The 17,583-nt window shown below is 36.0% G+C and overlaps 3 protein-coding genes across 9 annotated transcripts in view; 2 read left to right on the top strand and 1 right to left on the bottom strand.

Annotated features, from left to right (window-relative positions):
- The window catches only part of LOC113237882 (tyrosine-protein kinase Fer), a 50,379-nt gene extending 41,918 nt beyond the window's left edge, over positions 1–8,461 (top strand). For 2 of the 7 annotated variants that reach the window (XM_026474581.1, XM_026474587.1), the window contains 8 exons: positions 279–489; positions 630–962; positions 1,976–2,176; positions 2,409–2,600; positions 3,050–3,263; positions 4,389–4,664; positions 4,838–4,960; positions 5,202–8,461. In XM_026474581.1, the coding sequence (XP_026330366.1) occupies positions 279–489; positions 630–962; positions 1,976–2,176; positions 2,409–2,600; positions 3,050–3,263; positions 4,389–4,664; positions 4,838–4,960; positions 5,202–5,338 (1,687 nt within the window). In that variant the 3' untranslated portion in view covers positions 5,339–8,461. The remainder of the gene's footprint in view (positions 1–278; positions 490–629; positions 963–1,975; positions 2,177–2,408; positions 2,601–3,049; positions 3,264–4,388; positions 4,665–4,837; positions 4,961–5,201) is intronic. The other 5 variants (XM_026474583.1, XM_026474582.1, XM_026474584.1 and 2 more) reach the window with 5 other exon arrangements.
- Positions 8,462–9,054: 593 nt separating this feature from the next.
- On the bottom strand, positions 9,055–15,230 carry LOC113237819 (translation initiation factor eIF-2B subunit alpha). Its single transcript, XM_026474500.1, has 7 exons — positions 14,683–15,230; positions 14,490–14,591; positions 13,556–13,695; positions 12,787–12,903; positions 11,891–12,003; positions 11,501–11,645; positions 9,055–9,367 (listed from the first exon to the last, which is right to left on the bottom strand). Exons 1-7 carry the CDS (start codon positions 14,693–14,695, stop codon positions 9,086–9,088), a joined length of 912 nt encoding a protein of 303 aa, XP_026330285.1. The 5' UTR covers positions 14,696–15,230; the 3' UTR covers positions 9,055–9,085.
- Positions 15,231–17,039: 1,809 nt separating this feature from the next.
- LOC113237808 (NADP-dependent malic enzyme-like) overlaps positions 17,040–17,583 on the top strand; it is a 55,031-nt gene continuing 54,487 nt past the window's right edge. Inside the window, exon 1 of the mRNA XM_026474483.1 lies at positions 17,040–17,167. Within this exon, the coding sequence (XP_026330268.1) occupies positions 17,121–17,167 (47 nt within the window). The 5' untranslated portion in view covers positions 17,040–17,120. The remainder of the gene's footprint in view (positions 17,168–17,583) is intronic.

Here is a 17,583-nt window from a genome sequence, read left to right as displayed (position 1 = left end):
TGAGATGAAACTCTGTTTGAATGTACATATAGCATTTGTGATAGAGTACAATGGAATTAATTGTTTTTGTGATATTACCTAGAAAAGACAGAGAAGGTGAAACTTCTGCAAATTAAAATGAATGTAAAACCTACCTTTTCATCCAATATTAAGTATAGTTAGTTACACTTGGGTTCCTACTTTCCCATACATAATGCCCTGTATGTTAGCACTTCACGACCAAAAAATGTCGAAATTAATGTGACGAGAATCTAAGAATTCTGTTTCATTTTTGCCAGGCATTCACCTCCGCCTATTCCAGTAACTACGTCAGAACCTATAAAGTTGTTAGAGCTGAAGATTGCTGAACGCAAGTGTGCAAAGCAAGCAGAGATGATCAGGTCAGCGTTAGCAGAATTAGGATGTGAGGAGGCGCCTAGCGGTTGTCCGGATCTCTCCACCGAGACCGTGGGCGTTGACAGCCTCGATGGTAGCTCGCCTGATCACCAGGTACGTTGCAGTGTATAGGAGCGTGAAATTAGATGTAATGATTTATGATGGTTGAAAAAAATAGGAAAGTTTATGTTGATAGAGGTGATTTATCAGCCTCTATGTGGATTTTATGATGGATGTAGCATTAAATCTACCAGGAACGCTCATCGATTGGATCGAAGGCGTCAGTGAACACGTTGCGCTTGCACCTACACTCCATAATACCGCCGAAACCGTTCTTTCGACTTTTTACGCGACCATTCCGCCGCAAGTCCGTGCCTTCGAGCCCAGCGCTACCGCCAAAGACTTACCGGAGCAGTAGCGAAGGCCCATCTGACTCGGTAAAGGTCGTCAGGACACTTCGCAAAAAGCGGATTATCATCTTAAAGCGCCGCTTGCGAAAACGTTTGGATGTCTATGTGCATTGCCGTGTGGAACGATCTGGCGTTTTTCGGAAAAAGAGACGTAGCGATGTTAGTTCTAACAGTGTGGTGAGTGCCGCTAACCGCAGATGAAAATGATAAAACCCACGCATGGCATGGACGCATGAAGCTTTCGCATTATATCACGCGTGTCACACAAACCGCAGGAATTTAATTTTTAAAGATCTCCTTGGCCTACTCGGTTGATTTTGAGAATACCACGAGCAAAGTGTAGAAATTCAGGTCATGTATCCCCTAGATCACATGGAAATTTATTGCACCTAATTACCATTAGCCTACCGGCTTGTCTGAAAACAATACGGGCACTCTACGAGGCACTACCGTGATTCAAATAAGCTATGTGCAGTGAATTGAGCGTTATTACGATGTAACACTGCTAATTTTAGCGCGCATCCGAAGCACCCGAACTTCGCGCCGGAACACGCTTCAAATAAAATTAAAATAGCTCTGGCTCTCCCTAAAACTCAGTTTCAAAATCAAGGTGAAGCCGCTTGCGACGTTCCTGAAATGTTTAGCTGTTTGCGTGTCGCCAGTAAACGTGTCGGTTGTGTTTGCGTCAAGTTCATCCTGTTTTTCTTCTGTTCTTTTGCGTTGAAGTGAGATAATAAAACAATTATAATGATTTATTAGCTATAGTCGCAATATTCTAGCTAAACGATGGATCCGTTTTCGATGTACATAACACATTCGGAGCTGCCCCCGCCGGTGATAGTGCCCCGCAGGAAGAAGCGGCTGAAACAACTGCAACTTGAGTTACAAAATGAACTCGTACGTTTACAATGCTTTTGATAATCGTTTTTATGTCTAATATGTTTTGTTCCGTAATTAGTTATCGGGAGTGACGTGTCTGCATGTAATTTTGTGTAATAATTGATTTTAAATTAGAGTTTGGTTTTAGTTCAACCTTTAACTGTTCAGTACTATCAACATTATTAGATACTAATTTGTGATTTGAAAAATATTTAACCCACTGTCCATGCGCACATACCTGTTGTATATGTAAAACGAACACGTTGGAAAATAGCTGAAAATATCATTCTCACTTTTTTAATACTCCACAGGTCAGTGTGAGTGAAACAGAACGCTCACTGGTCGAACAGGAATGGTTCCATGGCGTCCTGCCGCGAGAGGAGGTGGTGAGATTGCTTCGCGCCGACGGCGACTATTTAGTTCGGGAAACTACCAGGAATCATGCCCGACAACTCGTGCTATCCGTTTGTTGGGGACAGCATAAGCATTTCATTGTACAGACTACGCCTGAGGTGAGCAGTGACTTAAATCTAAAGATTATTTCGGTTAGAAGCGTCTTAAGGTTGGTACAAGCCTTCTAAGAAACCTTTAGGTACAGTTAACCCTTTTAGAACCGTTTTTAGATACTAAAAGCACACGAGCTACACCACACCTGGCCACAGCGCCTATCAGCAATATTTATTGTAGGCACGTATATAATAACAAGAAGATATCATGTCTATCAGTAAACCTTTTTGACCATAGAACTGGTCATTCCAGGGCCATTATCGTTTCGAAGGGGCAGCATTTCCGACAGTCGCGGAGCTGATAGCATGGCAGCGAACAAGCGGAGTCCCAGTCACTGCGCGCTCTGGCGCTTTGTTGCGGAGAGCTGTACCAAGAGAAACGTGGGAATTGAACAACGATGATGTCCAGTTGTTGGATAAGATCGGCCGGGTTCGTACTTGATATTTTGAATTACTTAAAAAGGAACCATGTTTATATTTCATTACGAGTGAAGTAAAATTAACCTAGACATGAAAATTCTTAAAACATACATAATTATTTATTGTAATTTTTTGTGAAATAACTCCACTAGTTTAGCTATGAATATGAATGCCAAAAATTAAATAGCGGCGACAATTATGAATACGAATGGCAAAAGTGAAATAGCGGCGACGAATGCCGAAAGTCTACAAAGATCTATAACAAAAAACACATAGGAGAATTTCGACGGCTCGGTAACTGGACCCGTATCTCAGTTGGTAAAGAGCAATGCTACGGTGCAGCATGGACGTCCCTACGGGTCAACGAGAAAAAAAAATTTTTTTGTGAATCTTTTTAAATCATTATGTTTGAATTTAAGGATTAACCGTAAATATATTTATGACATGTTTTGTGTACAGGGTAACTTCGGAGACGTGTACAAAGCGCGACTAAAAACAACAGGTCAAGAAGTAGCAGTCAAAACCTGTCGAGTGGCATTACCAGAAGAACAAAAACGGACTTTCCTGCAAGAAGGCAGGATACTTAAACAGTACCAGCATCCCAATATAGTGAGGTTGATCGGTATTGCGGTACAGAAACAACCAATCATGATAGTGATGGAGCTCGTGTCAGGTGGGTAGAATCTAATGACGCCACGGACGTATTTTCAGCAAATCTCGCTAGATTGTTACATATAAATGAAAAACGTGGGTGTAACACTGTAGGTTGTGTTAACTGAAACTATGCGTGTAAACGATCATAAACTGAGCTACATAAATGTTTGGGTTGGCAAATAATGATAAACAGTGAATTTCCTTTAAATTGTAATAAATCGAACACATAATCAGTGTTAAAACTAGCACAGTAATTCTAACATTGTTATGGTTTACTGCGTATTCAAAGGGGCCTGCCACAACTTCGCGTATTTTTTCTTAAATTTATATTTTTTTTAAATTTATATATTTTTTTTTAAATTATTTCGTATGTACTATTAAATAAAAAAAATAAACAAAATATTTAAATCAATGTTAAGATAATAAAACTGAAAATAATATTGTTTGCATTGCATCCGTGTAACTATTTTAAGATTGCAAAATTTGACATAAGAGCAATATTACTTTAATGTTAAAGTCGCGTATAGTACGAACTGATGGAATGAATAGTCACAAAGTTGCCAATAAAACATCATAGTTTTAACATTATAGTAAGTTTACTATAAGCGCGTCATGGTACGAAAAGTCAATGTAAGGTTAAAGTAATATTGTTTTAAGAGGTTGTGGTAGGCGCGCCCCGGCGTTATTACTTTAATATAAATCAAGCCGTAGGAGCTTCCTCCTTCACAGTAGGTAGCCCAAGGGCCGTGAGGCGTAAACTTTGGCAATGCATACTCGCTCTTCCTCTTGATTTTATCACCCTAGCCGAAAGTCTTCCCCCGGCCACGAGTATCATTAGCCAATACGGAAATCCTTGAACCGTCTCAAGTCACAGTTGGCCGATGTAGAGACAACATGGTGAAATGGGGGATATATCACCCGACTCCAAAACTTTGTGCTTGCGGATCCCCCACACAAAGTATATCTCACTTGTTCTCGTACCCACAGTACAGCTGACCCGCGAAGACCTGCGAAAGGCAACAGATAGGGGTGTAGAGGTGGCTGCTTACTGGGCCTAAGAAATATAACACTGGTTTGGTATTGCCTTGGTTTTTGTCTTGACTTGACAAGAAGAGGAAGATTAAATGTTCATCAAAACTTTCAGGTGGTTCCCTGCTTACCTTTCTTCGAACAAGATCAGCGACGCTCAACTCCCGGTCACTATTGGCAATGTGTCGAGACGCGGCCGGTGGAATGCGCTACTTAGAATCCAAAAACTGCATACATCGCGATCTAGCAGCTCGCAACTGTCTGATTGGAGACGATAACATTGTAAAGATATCCGATTTCGGCATGTCCAGAGAGGAAGAGGAATATATTGTATCTGGTGGCATGAAGCAAATACCTATAAAGTGGACTGCGCCAGAGGCTCTTAATTTTGGTAAGAAATAAAATGTATAAATCTGTACTTATGTGTCCAGAGAAGCTAGTAATTATAATATGCCGAAAGAATAGTTTGGTTGAGCTAATTAAGCAATAGCCCCATTACAAATCAGTTATTTTAGTTAAAACTATATCCGTATATTGAGTATAATGATTGAAATTTTGTAACAGGTAAATACACTTCCCTGTGCGATGTATGGAGTTATGGTGTTCTCATGTGGGAGATATTTTCGAAAGGAGACACTCCTTACGCGGGTATGAGCAATTCAAGAGCACGAGAAAAAATTGACACTGGTAATTTGAGTTTTTGTTATCTGGGTTACCTCAATTTGAAAATTTTAGATGGATTTTATGGCGATAATAGTTTTCATAATCATTTTAAAAAATCTTGTCGTATATCTACTATGCTTCCTTGTTTTATAGTTTCTTGCTAATAAAGTCACTTTGGATAACAAACATTAAGTATCTCTTACGGTACAAAATGAAGACAGACATAAAGAGATGGATCAAACCAAATTATTCGTTGTTTTCACAGGCTACAGAATGCCAGCACCAGAAGGATGTCCCGAAGATGTATACGCCTTAATGCTACGATGTTGGGAGTACGAACCGGACAAGAGGCCACATTTCCATCAAATTTATACAATTATTGACAGTATTTACAATAGGTAATATCAAAAGCCAACCTATAATAGTGGACGGAAATTTGTATGTATTAAAGATAAATGTCAGATTTTTTAGTCAGTTTTGGATATTTTCAAGTCTAGATACCAGTAGCTATCTAAAGAAACACTTTAGACCGCGTCACCTTCCGTGGAGAGTTGCCATTTGAAAGTGACATGTATGAAAGGAATGCATTTCTAAATAAAAATTAGTGAAGTGTTATAATCTTAAAAATGAAAACGCCAATTTAACATTAGTCCCATTATTAGTGGTTAGATCGCGTGACTAACAGGGAAATTTAAATATATAATTTGTAAAACAGCCAGAAGATTGTTTTACAATATAGTCTTTTAATAACATACCCATAATTGATAAAAGAAGGTATCTAATTCCACGTTTAACGGAATAACATCGAATCATTTTTTGAAGTCCAAAAAAATAAATTTGTATCAACTTAGATATTTATTTAAATAACGTAATTGATACGTAAATAAAAGAGGTTCAAAGATGTAAAGGAAAACAACACCCGTATGAAATTCAAGGCCATACGCTGTAGCGTCAAACTAGATCAATATTTTTAAAATACAAAAAAGTTCAACAATACAAAAAATTATGCTTATGGTTGGGTGACACATAATAGCGTCCTATTGGCGGCACACTCAAACCAATTACATATTTATGCTCAAGTGGAAATGACTCCAAAAATTAAAAATTTAAGGTAACCCTGTATTCGCGCGTCTATATTGCGTTAGATCAAAGAAGTGTGCAGTTGTGTATAGCCTATATATAGTTGGCGTCACTTCGCGCGAATGCGAGCTAAACTTATTTTAGGAGCATATGATTCTTTCCTTGTCCGCAAGAAAAAGGCAGATTTAATTTAAATTTAGAGCTGACAAATTATTCCGGCTTTAATTTGCTATTCGATACATTTCATGTATTTTGTCTAATTTTAAGAGCATGTCGTCAAAAGTCGATTAATTTCATATCTCTAAACTTAAATCTGAAAAAGTATGTATTTAATTAACTAAAGACTAACGCCATACCTATCAAAATTTAGCCGCGTACTTTCAGCTAACACGGATTGCTATTATGCCATAGATATCATATCTATGACAAAAAACTGCTCTCTGAACTTCGAATACTCTGAAAATCCGCGGTTTAGCTATGGTATGTGTGGTGCTAAGTTTAATTTGCGGCCCCTTGAATTGAATGTTGTTTGGTTGACCTATGTTACAGATAAAGATTCTAGTATTTTTTTTATAGTAATAATCGGATTGCGTCTATAAACGCAGTGTTGATCTCTTACGCATATACGTCTAGCGATTGTGGTTGTGTAATAATTAGCTTAAAAAGTAAAGACTGTAGAGTTCGATTTAGATCGTCACTTTGTTGTCACAACTAATTCGAGTGCTCCGAGGCAAAACCCAATAAGTGTGTGAATTATTATAAAACGAGTTATTTTTTTCTTTTTATTGAGGAACAAACAGTCTCATACAATTATAAAATATAGAGTTATCTAACTCATTGTAGTGTACTTTCATATTCTTTTAATCTAATAAGAAAATTTATGAGTGTAACCATAGTAGGGATAATAGAGTATGGTAACTCCATACAAACGTAGCAGCGCGACTTGTACGTGTGCACGCCCGTCGCGTGCACGGATGCACACTTTCGCGGTGCACTCGCGTTACATAGCACGGGACGTCTCAAGTGCCGTTCATTCTAGAATTGTAGCGTTTGTTTGGTGTTTAAAAAATTACATCAAAAAGTAGAGCGTGTTTATTGTTGTGTTTGTGGTTGTTTGAAAAGGTGCCTCAAAATATTGTTCAGCATTTCACTTCTATTTCGTAATCGTACTTCATAATCAAGAAACCAATTCGCGATGCTGATATAGAAATATCAATACGTAACTACCTACTGCATTTAATAAAGGTTACTTCAATATAGCACGAGATTACTGTGATGAACACCTGAATATTTTCAAATTATGTTACAACTTGTAGGTAAAACTCATGCTCTAAGGCATAGTTTCCCAAAGTGGTCGCAATGGGCGCTGAACAGTCCTAGGGTGGTAGCACCCATAGCCATAGTAGTAGCATTTGAAATAATAAACCTAAATTATCTATACAAAATACACTACATAAGTATATTTTTTCCTTGTGATTTTTTGTGTCAACAAAATTAACGTAATAAATATAACTTCAATTATTTTTGTGTCGGTGAGCGTGGAAATTTTTTTATCTTGCTTATGTAAAACTTGCCGGTGAGCGAAAAAGTTTGGGAACCTATGCTCTAAGGTAAAACTAAAATAATAATATAACAACCCTACGGCCAGTGCGAAGTGTAGGTAGGCATTTAAGCGCCGAACAGGCGGGAGTTGCCCTATTCGCTCTTAATATACTATGGTGTAACGTGCATGAAAGTTATGAAAAGTTGAGTTACATAACAAATTTCACGAAAGTTTACACTGGGTCTTGCCTAGGACCCCTCGATTCATTCTATTGACAACGCAATTAATACTAACTCCATCATATTAGGAGCTAAGAGAACTTTCTCAGTCTTTACGTACTGTTATGGAAGTTTTTATATGTGTGAAGTGTGAGTGTTATAAGAGTACAACCTTAATAAATAGTAATTAATTTGTAAATGTATTGGGTAATAATATTACTGTAAACAGTTATTTCGGGACGTATGTATGATAAATATCCATTTTAAATGTAATTATTCATATTTTTTATATAATTAGGGTGCTTCATATCAACATCGCAGCGGATTTAATATAAGTAAATGAGATGTTTAAAATTGTATTGAAATGTGGCAATTATGGACTTTGTGATATGATATAATTTGTGCTTCCATTGTGTATTTTCTAACAAACAAATGAATAAATAATTTTACTTTGCTTTTTTGTCTTGAATGTAATAAGTTTGTTCTTTACTCGTAAAGTTTGTATAGTCTAAATTTTTGTATACAACAAATTAGTTTCTTGCCTCAGAAATGTGCATGAAATAAATTACTTAGGTTAAGTATAATACAAAGTGAGATATTGTTAGTTTATTGCGTTTAGTTATATATTTGTAGACGTACGAATACGAAGTGACTGTAAATACTTTTTATTACATATTAAAGTGCCAGACAATTTTTGGATTTATTTTTACTTTTTTTTATGATACCAAGTGACGGGACGAACAAGTCGTGCCCCTTCTGGTAAGCGACACGCCTGTCCATAACAGTTACCGTGCCGCTCCGAATGAATAGCTAAAATCTGAGGGCAGTGTCACTGGCTCACTGCGCCCGTTACCATAGACATAACTTGAAAAATTCCGTGTGCCTGTAATTGCATCAGCACCCTTCAAAATCGAAATGCAGTAATGCCGAAATTACGCTTGGGGGTAGAAATAGGTAAGGATTTATTAGACATGAACGGATTACCCCATAGGCTCAATTTATATTGCGGCGGAACGGAATGGAAGCGAATTTTTGTAACGCTATTGTACACAGCATAATGAACTTTATGGTCAATTCTGTAACGTACAAAACGCATTCCGCGGAAGATTTTCACTCGTATCTAGTTTGTACGTTGCACTGTCGACCATAAAGTTCATTATGCTATGTACAATATCGTTACAAAAATTCGCTACAATTAATTGAGCCATATTTCAAAAAATTCAAAGGGATTAGGATTGCTATTTAAACGTACATAATAAAAAAAGCTTTTAAAAATAAAGATAAATTTATTGCTAAAATTTACAAAAATTACAAATACAAATTGATTAATTCATCACTAACAGCTGACGGCGTAAGAATACCTATATCAGTAAACAACAGTGTAATATAAGATGGCGGAGTGTAATCCACCAACGGGTGTTCTTTAGACAAATCCTTACCAGAACTGATCACACTTGACAGATATTTAAATTCGACGGGAATGTCCTGTTGGTTAAGAGGGTATACACGGGAAAACTTGAAGCTTTCTGCTAGTACGTACACTGGTTTCTTCAGTTCAAGAGCTGCCATTGCTAACCCGTATGTGCCGACCTAGAAAGGTAAATATACGCTATCATAGCAATCAGAGGCGGCTCGTCTTAAGGAGCGCTGGTGTAGTGAACTCCCACTCCTATCCAACCCACCAAAATAAATTTATTAATTATGCGTTCATATTATATTAGTAGCCGCAGTATTTTTTTTTATTAATGAATGACAAACACACAATTAGATTTTTATCTTTCTCTTTAATATAGTATAGCAAACTGTCCCTTGAGTGGAGCGCTTTTATGAACCGACATTGTTTACAAAGTTCAGAACTGATTCATTGAGTGCGGAAGAGAAATTTCTTAACGGCGCGACACGTGAAACAAAAGATTAGTATGAGGAAATTTAGCAAGATTCAGAAGCAGTTTTTTTTCGCGCGCATTTTGTTGTGTTGTAAAAATTCTTATTATTCAATCGTTCTTAAGAAGCATAGTGTTTAGTGGCATTGTTTAAAATGGAACACTATAATGTGAGTTTCATTTTTTATTTAAAATATGTATAGGTTAGTGAACTCCCTCTGAAATCTCCCACGAGCCGCCGAGAAATAATCATGAAGGCGGTTGATTTGTCGTAAATTTTACAATACGAAAATATCATGCAATCAAATTGAATTTCACTATAATCCACTATAAATTTTTGATTATATGAATTATGAATATATTATATAATTCGTCCGCCAACCCATTTTGTACGTCCCACTGTTGCGCATGGATCTACTTTCAGACGAGGGTTGAGGACATATTCTCTCGTAGTAGTAGTAGTAGTAGTAGTATATTACAAATTGAAAGTCGGAAAAAGATTCCGAGATATTCAGAGGTGTGAGCCCGGATCCAAACCTACGACCTCTGCTTGAGAGGCTGTAGGTCAAATCATTAAACTATTATGGCTTATATGATATATGATTTATTTATTTTATTTGGGAAAGTGGAAGGCTATGGTCGCTGCCTGCCTCAATCGGAAAAAGGTGTAAAGTGTATGTATATATTTAGTAGAGATGCAACGGAAATGTCACATCGGAAACAGACGTCAAAGTAAATCTTAGCGGAAGCGGAAGTAATTACTATGCAGATTTCAACTAAATAGTTCTTAACAGGGCTTGTTTTTGGTTCATAATTGCACTTAACATAATTTTAACATTTTTATTAAAAAAAAATATTGGCTTTTTTATTGGAATTATATCTATTTGCCAAGTTTTATTGCAATCGGGTAACGGAACGTGTGCGAAACCGGATTCATCCCCTAGTTTGCCATCCGTAGAAGTAGAATATTTTCTTTAAATTTAAATGGGACCTATACTGAGGTACCCTCTTTTCAACAGGAAAATAATCAAAATTGGTTCACAAATGTCGGAATGATCGCGTAACATACACACATAAAAAATACAGTCGAATTAAGAACTTCCTCCTTTCGAAGTCGGTTAACAAAGTTGCTCAAAAACGCGTGCTCTACCACCAAGAAATCTACGCGATCATCCGTCGCGAACATTGTAAACTTCCAGTAAGGTAAGGAAAACAGAATATGAGCTTTCAATGTAAACTCCCTTCATCTGCTACTGGATCAATTTGAGTTTAATCATTGCACTTGTAATGAACTCAAGCTGATTTGACAGTGTCAACTCTTCTATTGCAGTGATGTCGTTTTGCAGCTTCACGCTATCCTTAGATCTTTCTTCACCGATGTATAGTTAGAGTTCGTTCGCTAAAAGTAAAATTTGGAATTCCATCTATCTCAAGAGACTATACCCTGATAAAATATAGTGAGACTCATAGATATAGATTCCTATATCTATGGTGAGGCTTCAAGAGATAGTCAATGATGTGTCAAGTTGAAAGGCCTACTAGATTGAACTATGTTTTACCTTGTAATTAATTTTATTGGATGTCAGTATGTTATACATACTCCACTAGTTTGTTATAATTATTATTAATACAAAGATTGAACCAGCGCCTTTAAGCAATCCTTCCTACAGGAAGGATTGCTTAATGGCGCTGGTTCAATCAACGCTCCTCTCAACTTTGCTATGGAACGAACCACCAAAAATTACAAATTTTTCTATGCACTTGTAAGCAGATCGTTGTTTTTGGTTTTTAACTACTTTTTTGCCTCTGTGAGAAATCTGTAATAAAGAAATATGTTTACCTTGTTAATAATGCCCCCGCTCTCGGCGACGCCCTCCGCGCCGATCATAACGATGTCCACTTGCTCCATGATGTACCCCACGGCTGAGTCCAGGATCTGCGTCGAGTCCACGCCGGCCGCTTGCAGCTGCTTATGCATTAGTACACTGCAATGGCAAACTTCCATATAATGAAGTTCACGTGAAGTGTTATGCCTTATATTTTATCATTAAAACTGAAACACAGACTTAAATATTTATACAATCCAAATTTCAATTCTTAAAGTTCGCGCCATACCTACCTGTCACTGTTTAGTATTGACTACGAAAAAACGACTTATCTTTTTTATTTTTTATTGTCATATTATCAAGTTACTAGTAAGTATAATCTAAGAGTTTCCCACATAACTTACCCGCTATTATCTGGAGCTGACATTGTGACATAGACCTCAAATCTCTTATTTGCTTTAGCTGCCTCCAACATTGCTTGTAAAACAACTCTCGACCTAGAGTGTGTTAAAATTTTCTGCAAATGTATATTATATGAATTTTATTTTAGCTATGCAACTTGCATGTTCAATACAACAAACTACAATTTCCATCTTGGTTAAGCTGGGTTTTCACTAAACGAGTGCTCTCGGACCGAGTGCGCTCATACGAGTTAAATCGTATAGGAGTCTGCTTAGAGTTTAGTTTACACCATTGAGTTAATCAGCGTCCAAGTAGCATTCGTCTCCTTGCACAGTCAAGATGATGTCAACTGATTTGCTGCTGAGATATATGAGTTGTAGCAGGTATGGTAGTGGGTGGAAAAAACAAAGCAAGAGAAAAGTTTTTACCAGAAAATGGATTCTAAGACGTGTCTGAGTGCTTCAAATAATTTTATTCGAGAAGTGGAAGAGAAAGATAAAAACTCGTTTAGAAGCTAATAGAGTCATGTTAATTAAATTTTTTCTTAGTTGGCACCATTTTGTTTTTATAAAATGATCCGAGTAGACACGGAAAAATAGAGCTGCATCCAAGTCCACACTGATCAGATGGCGACGTCCGAGTGTGCTCAGATCACGTATTTATACGTTACGAGTAGCGTCCGAGCAGCCATACGAGTAAACTCGAGTCTGAGCGTACTCGTATAGTGAAAACTTTTCATTTTTATAAGAGTGTATACTGTACGCTAGTTTTTTATTAGTACAATACACAATATTGCAAAAAACGTTATTTTACAATTTTTCTGACCTGATTTTTTTTCAGTTTTGTCTCTATTTTTTGTAATATTTAGTTACTGATAAATCAATTTATAACAGCTTACACATCCGTCACTAATAAAAGGAAGCGCCTGTTTAGCAACCTTCCCTCTTGCTTCCAATAGTGCCTCTAAGAAAGTCCTTCCACGCTGCAGCATCACTTGTTCACAGTCTTCATAACCCTAGAAATTCATCAAGACAGTTGTATGTGCTACTTTTAAAAAAGCGGAGCCAGGCTCATTAAATCATTAATTATAAACAGAACAGCAATTTTCTTACTTTTGTACTTGAGTACAAAAATCGAAAACTTTGAAGTGAGTTCCAAAACCATATTAAATTGGCATATGGGAGTTTTCGACCTGTCATAATAAAATGCACTTGCTAAGTTTTACTCGCAATACCTGGTCTGATAGGATATGTGAACAATGTGCATATTATTATATCTCACATTTTATTATTTATTTATTACATAACACAACATTTATAATAATTGTATGTATTTCAATATGAGTGTAAAAATGGTCTTATTTATAGAATAAAATAATGTCCCATGACAGTAATATTTTTAAACAATGTCAATATGTGCATTAAGATTAAATTCAATAGAATTAATTTAATTTCAAAATAGTTCATTATTAAGGCTACAGCTGCAATGTATATACACTCTGGATATAACAGAATATGTACACTATCATTATAGTATGCATGGAACATCGCAAGTTTAAAAATATTCAAATAAGATTATTATATCAAGGAAATCTTTTGAATTTAAAAAAGTTGCATATTGCATTCAATTCAATTTACAACTTTACTACAATTGGCTAAGTTCATTACCTTGTCATCAAGCTTGGCAAGTGTGATAAACCTCATGAAGAGTTCACATCCTGAGGCGATGGCAGTGACAGGCTGGTCACAGTGCCGCATTGCCTCAACTGCTTTTTTTAGGTTTATGTTCAGCTCTCTTATTGTAACGACTGGACAAAAAAAAATTTGAATCTTTATTGCAACAGAAATATATAAAATAGTCAAATTTGCAAACTTCATAATTCTTTGTGGAAACTGATCTCTTTTTTACTCTACAAGTGCAATAGTGCGCAATTAAGGCTTAAAAATATACATAGACCAAAGATATATATGACTATAAAATTATTTCTAGTAAGTCTATCTTTTGTGCACACTCAAAAGTTCACATTAATACAAGGTTTAATACATAGGTACAAGGTTTGCAAATTTAACTGACTTAATACAGAATAAGTCACTATAGTTGTTGAATAGGCCACTAAAGTTGTTGTGTCCAATTTTAGGACAATTTTAGTGGCCTTGCAGCACGAATATATAGCTCTAGATGAGGAAGTCTTGCATTCAATAAAAGGTAGGACCAATTTAGAAACAATTTTTTCTAAATTGGGCCAGGTCTGGGTGTTTTGGATAGTGCTCCCCAAGCATTATGGAGCCAAGGCAGACAGCATTGAAGAACCGATGGAATTTACTGGCTGTGCCAGGTATTATGTCTTCTGGCTGTGGCGTGTGCCTTCCCAGTATGGAGCTTTGGGTGTAGCATTGTCGGCTGTCAGAGTTGATAAGATGAACAGGAGTGTCATCTGCCTTGTGGCAGAATCTACTCTCTATTCTCTCTCTGCCTAATATTTCTTCTTCTTCGTTTTATTTATTGTGGTGCCCTCTTAGGAGCCCAATATTTGACATGTGCTTTTTCAAGCCACTATATAGTTAAACTTAGGATGTTGGGCATGTTACTTTTGTTGTTTACCTTTGTAGTTTTGTATCACAGTCAACAGAGTTTTGATAGCAGCAATGGCTGCAGATATATCCTCCTCTTCTCTGAGAGTCTTTAAGAAAATTTCTTGCACCTCTGTAAAGCAATAATAAAGAAATAGAGAAATATGATGAAATTAAATTTGCGATTATGAAGTTTATAGATAAATATAAAAGTAAAGAACAACCTTCAGCTTGCATATTTTCAGGGCGTTGTTTCGAACCTTTTTAATAAATCATAAAATGTTTTATTCAGCAAAAGTATACTTTATATCCTTTTCAGTTCCCAAATTAAACAAAATAATCAACAAAATAACCTCACTATCACAAACCACTTATTACCACCTAAAAGGAATGGACGTTACAAATAGTTATTGAAACTATATATTGTGGCAATATCGAATATCCGATATCATGTAACTTAGAAACTATATATCGATATTGCTCCGCATCGCGTATTTTATAGCGATGCCGAATCAAGCCGAGCGATTACCGAGGGATACTAGTGGTTTTTGACCAATACGAAATCATATATTTTCCAAACTATATACCGACGTTGCTTCGTATCAGATATTCACTGAGTGGATATCAACGCAAAACCATTTTTTGTGCGTCTGCGAAACTGTATATTAACATTGGCCCGCATTGCACTTGTAAAACTATATCCAATGATATATGGTTTCGAAATCTGATTCCGAATATTAGTAACGGCAATGTATCAACGCAGCGCGCACGCAGGCTGTATCCATGAATATATAGTTTTAGAAAATATGCAGTTTCGAAATTCGATTGCGAATATTGATATATATAGTTTCGACACGATATTCAGAAAAAGCTATATTACCCATTCCTACCACCTAATCACTTTTCGTTAGACGTAAGAAATGTCAGAATAGTTGATGTCAGTGACAGCACTTATTGATGCATTCATAATTTTTAAATAAAATCCGCTGCTTACCGTGTCGCGTTTCAAATAAACCTTTTCAGTAGATTTGTCCAGTATTTTAGTTCCTAACCATCCATTGGGACCACACAACGAGTATATAACCAGAAACCACATTTCGACTGCTTAGTGGAGTGATTGACGTTTAAAAAGTGAAAAGGTTTATTTTTAATATTTGTATTGTGTACGTAAATTTGCTCCCAAACCAAAACATTTTGTGATTTACTAACATTTGATTGGCCAGCTCAATAATAAATAGTTAATTGTACATATTGTTATTATTTATACTCTTTAATAAAATGGAAAATAAATGTTCAATTCTTTGTATTTCATTCATTACTAAATATAATTTCGCCTGTGTCTTTATAGCATAGAATGTAAGAAAATGGTTCTACCATATTTTAATTAATTTAAGCCTGACTGACTTCAAAAAAGGAGGTTCTCAATTAGACTGTATTTTTTGTATTATGTTACACGATAACTCTTTTATTGCATTTGTAAACGGATTTTGATGATTCTTTTTGTGTAGGAAAGAGGGTACCTCAGTATTGGTACCATTTAAATTTAAAGAAAATATTCCACCTTTAAGGGTGACAAACTAGGGGATGAATCCGGTTTCGCGCACTTTCTGGTAACCGATTTCAATGAAGCTTGGCAAATAGATGTAATTCCACGACTTTTTGATGTTGGTTTTTTTAGTACTCTGTCCTGAGATTATTAAAGTAAACTAAAGTAAATTTTAATCATCATTATGATTATCGACAGACATACCTATGGTCAGATATTTTTATGACACCGTGTATGAGCGATATTGATCACTTTTGACTACCAGTTTACAACAAATGACTGGTCAATTAATGTTTAAACAGAGATTAATTAAACTTGAATAGATAAGAAACAAAATTACCATTTGTAACGAGACTTACGATCTCTTTCAATGTTTGTTTGATTTAATGGTAGAGGCATGTTGTGAAACAGACATTTCGTAATTGGAACTGCAGCATAAAGTGAATACAAGAGCATGTTGCTATCGAGACGGCGCATAATCCTTTGTATTAAGTTTTAAATTCGCTTAAATCAACGGATTGGATTGTCTTTTACTAAACCAGTTTCGTAAAAAGCGACGTTCATAAAATTTCTTGTATATAAGTATTTTTGATTCCGTAAAAAAGTGTGAGTATCCACACTCATAAATAAGGTGTGTAAGGTACTTGTTACAGCACCTATCTATGTACATCACAGGCTACGGTTTTATGTATTTATTCTCTAGAAATTAATATTACGATTTATAGTGACCGAAAGTTTACATCAGCTAAAGTACAGAACTGGGCGTGTTTTGTAAATAAACTTTGCTAATATGGAACATGTTTTTAAAATACATTCAAAGTACCAGGTACAGTCATCTTCATGTTAGTGTAAAGTTATATTTGCTTCACAGAAGTATTAAAGAACAATTGCATTTGACGGTAGGTACGTACGTCGGAAGTTAAGTGAGCTGGTGAGGGAAAGTCACGGCCACCTTTGCCTTTACAGTCTACAGGTGGTGTCTAGTGGTGCGTATGTACACCGACTAGTGTACGAATGACTAAGCCCCTTATTTGTCGTGTCTTAGCGTAGTTACCTCGAGCGTAGATTGTTTTTGTTTTTAAAAGTGATATAATAAGTGATAAGCCGACAATCAATATGGGAAACTCCGCATCTATAAAGATGAACGACAAAAGAAAATGGAAGTAAGTAAAATTTTGTTTTACGGTTTTAGTGATACATTAAAAATAACTTTATTGATTTATACTAACTTTCTTACCTATTTAATAATTTACGACTAGCGGGCGATTTAATGATACCCAGAAATAATATATAACATCTAGTTTTTCGATACAAAGTTTTGTGGTAGTTCATAAATATTTTTATTTATAGATAATAATTCCACAAAAAGATGATTGCGACGAATATACTTGTTATACAGTATATTTATTTAAGTTTCCTGAAATACTTTACTAACGATGAATTACTAATTGTGGGTATCGTTGATCTCATATTCATCTTATCATATCAATGACATAAGTGTACACAGTTGTGTTATCGAAGCCCAGAACTTAGCCACGGTCACCACGGTACTAGCAGCCACCCTTCAATCCTCAAGGTG

This window comes from Hyposmocoma kahamanoa, unplaced genomic scaffold (genome assembly GCF_003589595.1).
Source record: "Hyposmocoma kahamanoa isolate Upper Pololo Valley unplaced genomic scaffold, ASM358959v1 94, whole genome shotgun sequence".
Classification (NCBI taxonomy): Eukaryota; Metazoa; Arthropoda; class Insecta; order Lepidoptera; family Cosmopterigidae; genus Hyposmocoma; species Hyposmocoma kahamanoa.
Note: the sequence above shows the minus strand (reverse complement) of the source record. Positions and strands in the feature narration are given on the sequence as shown.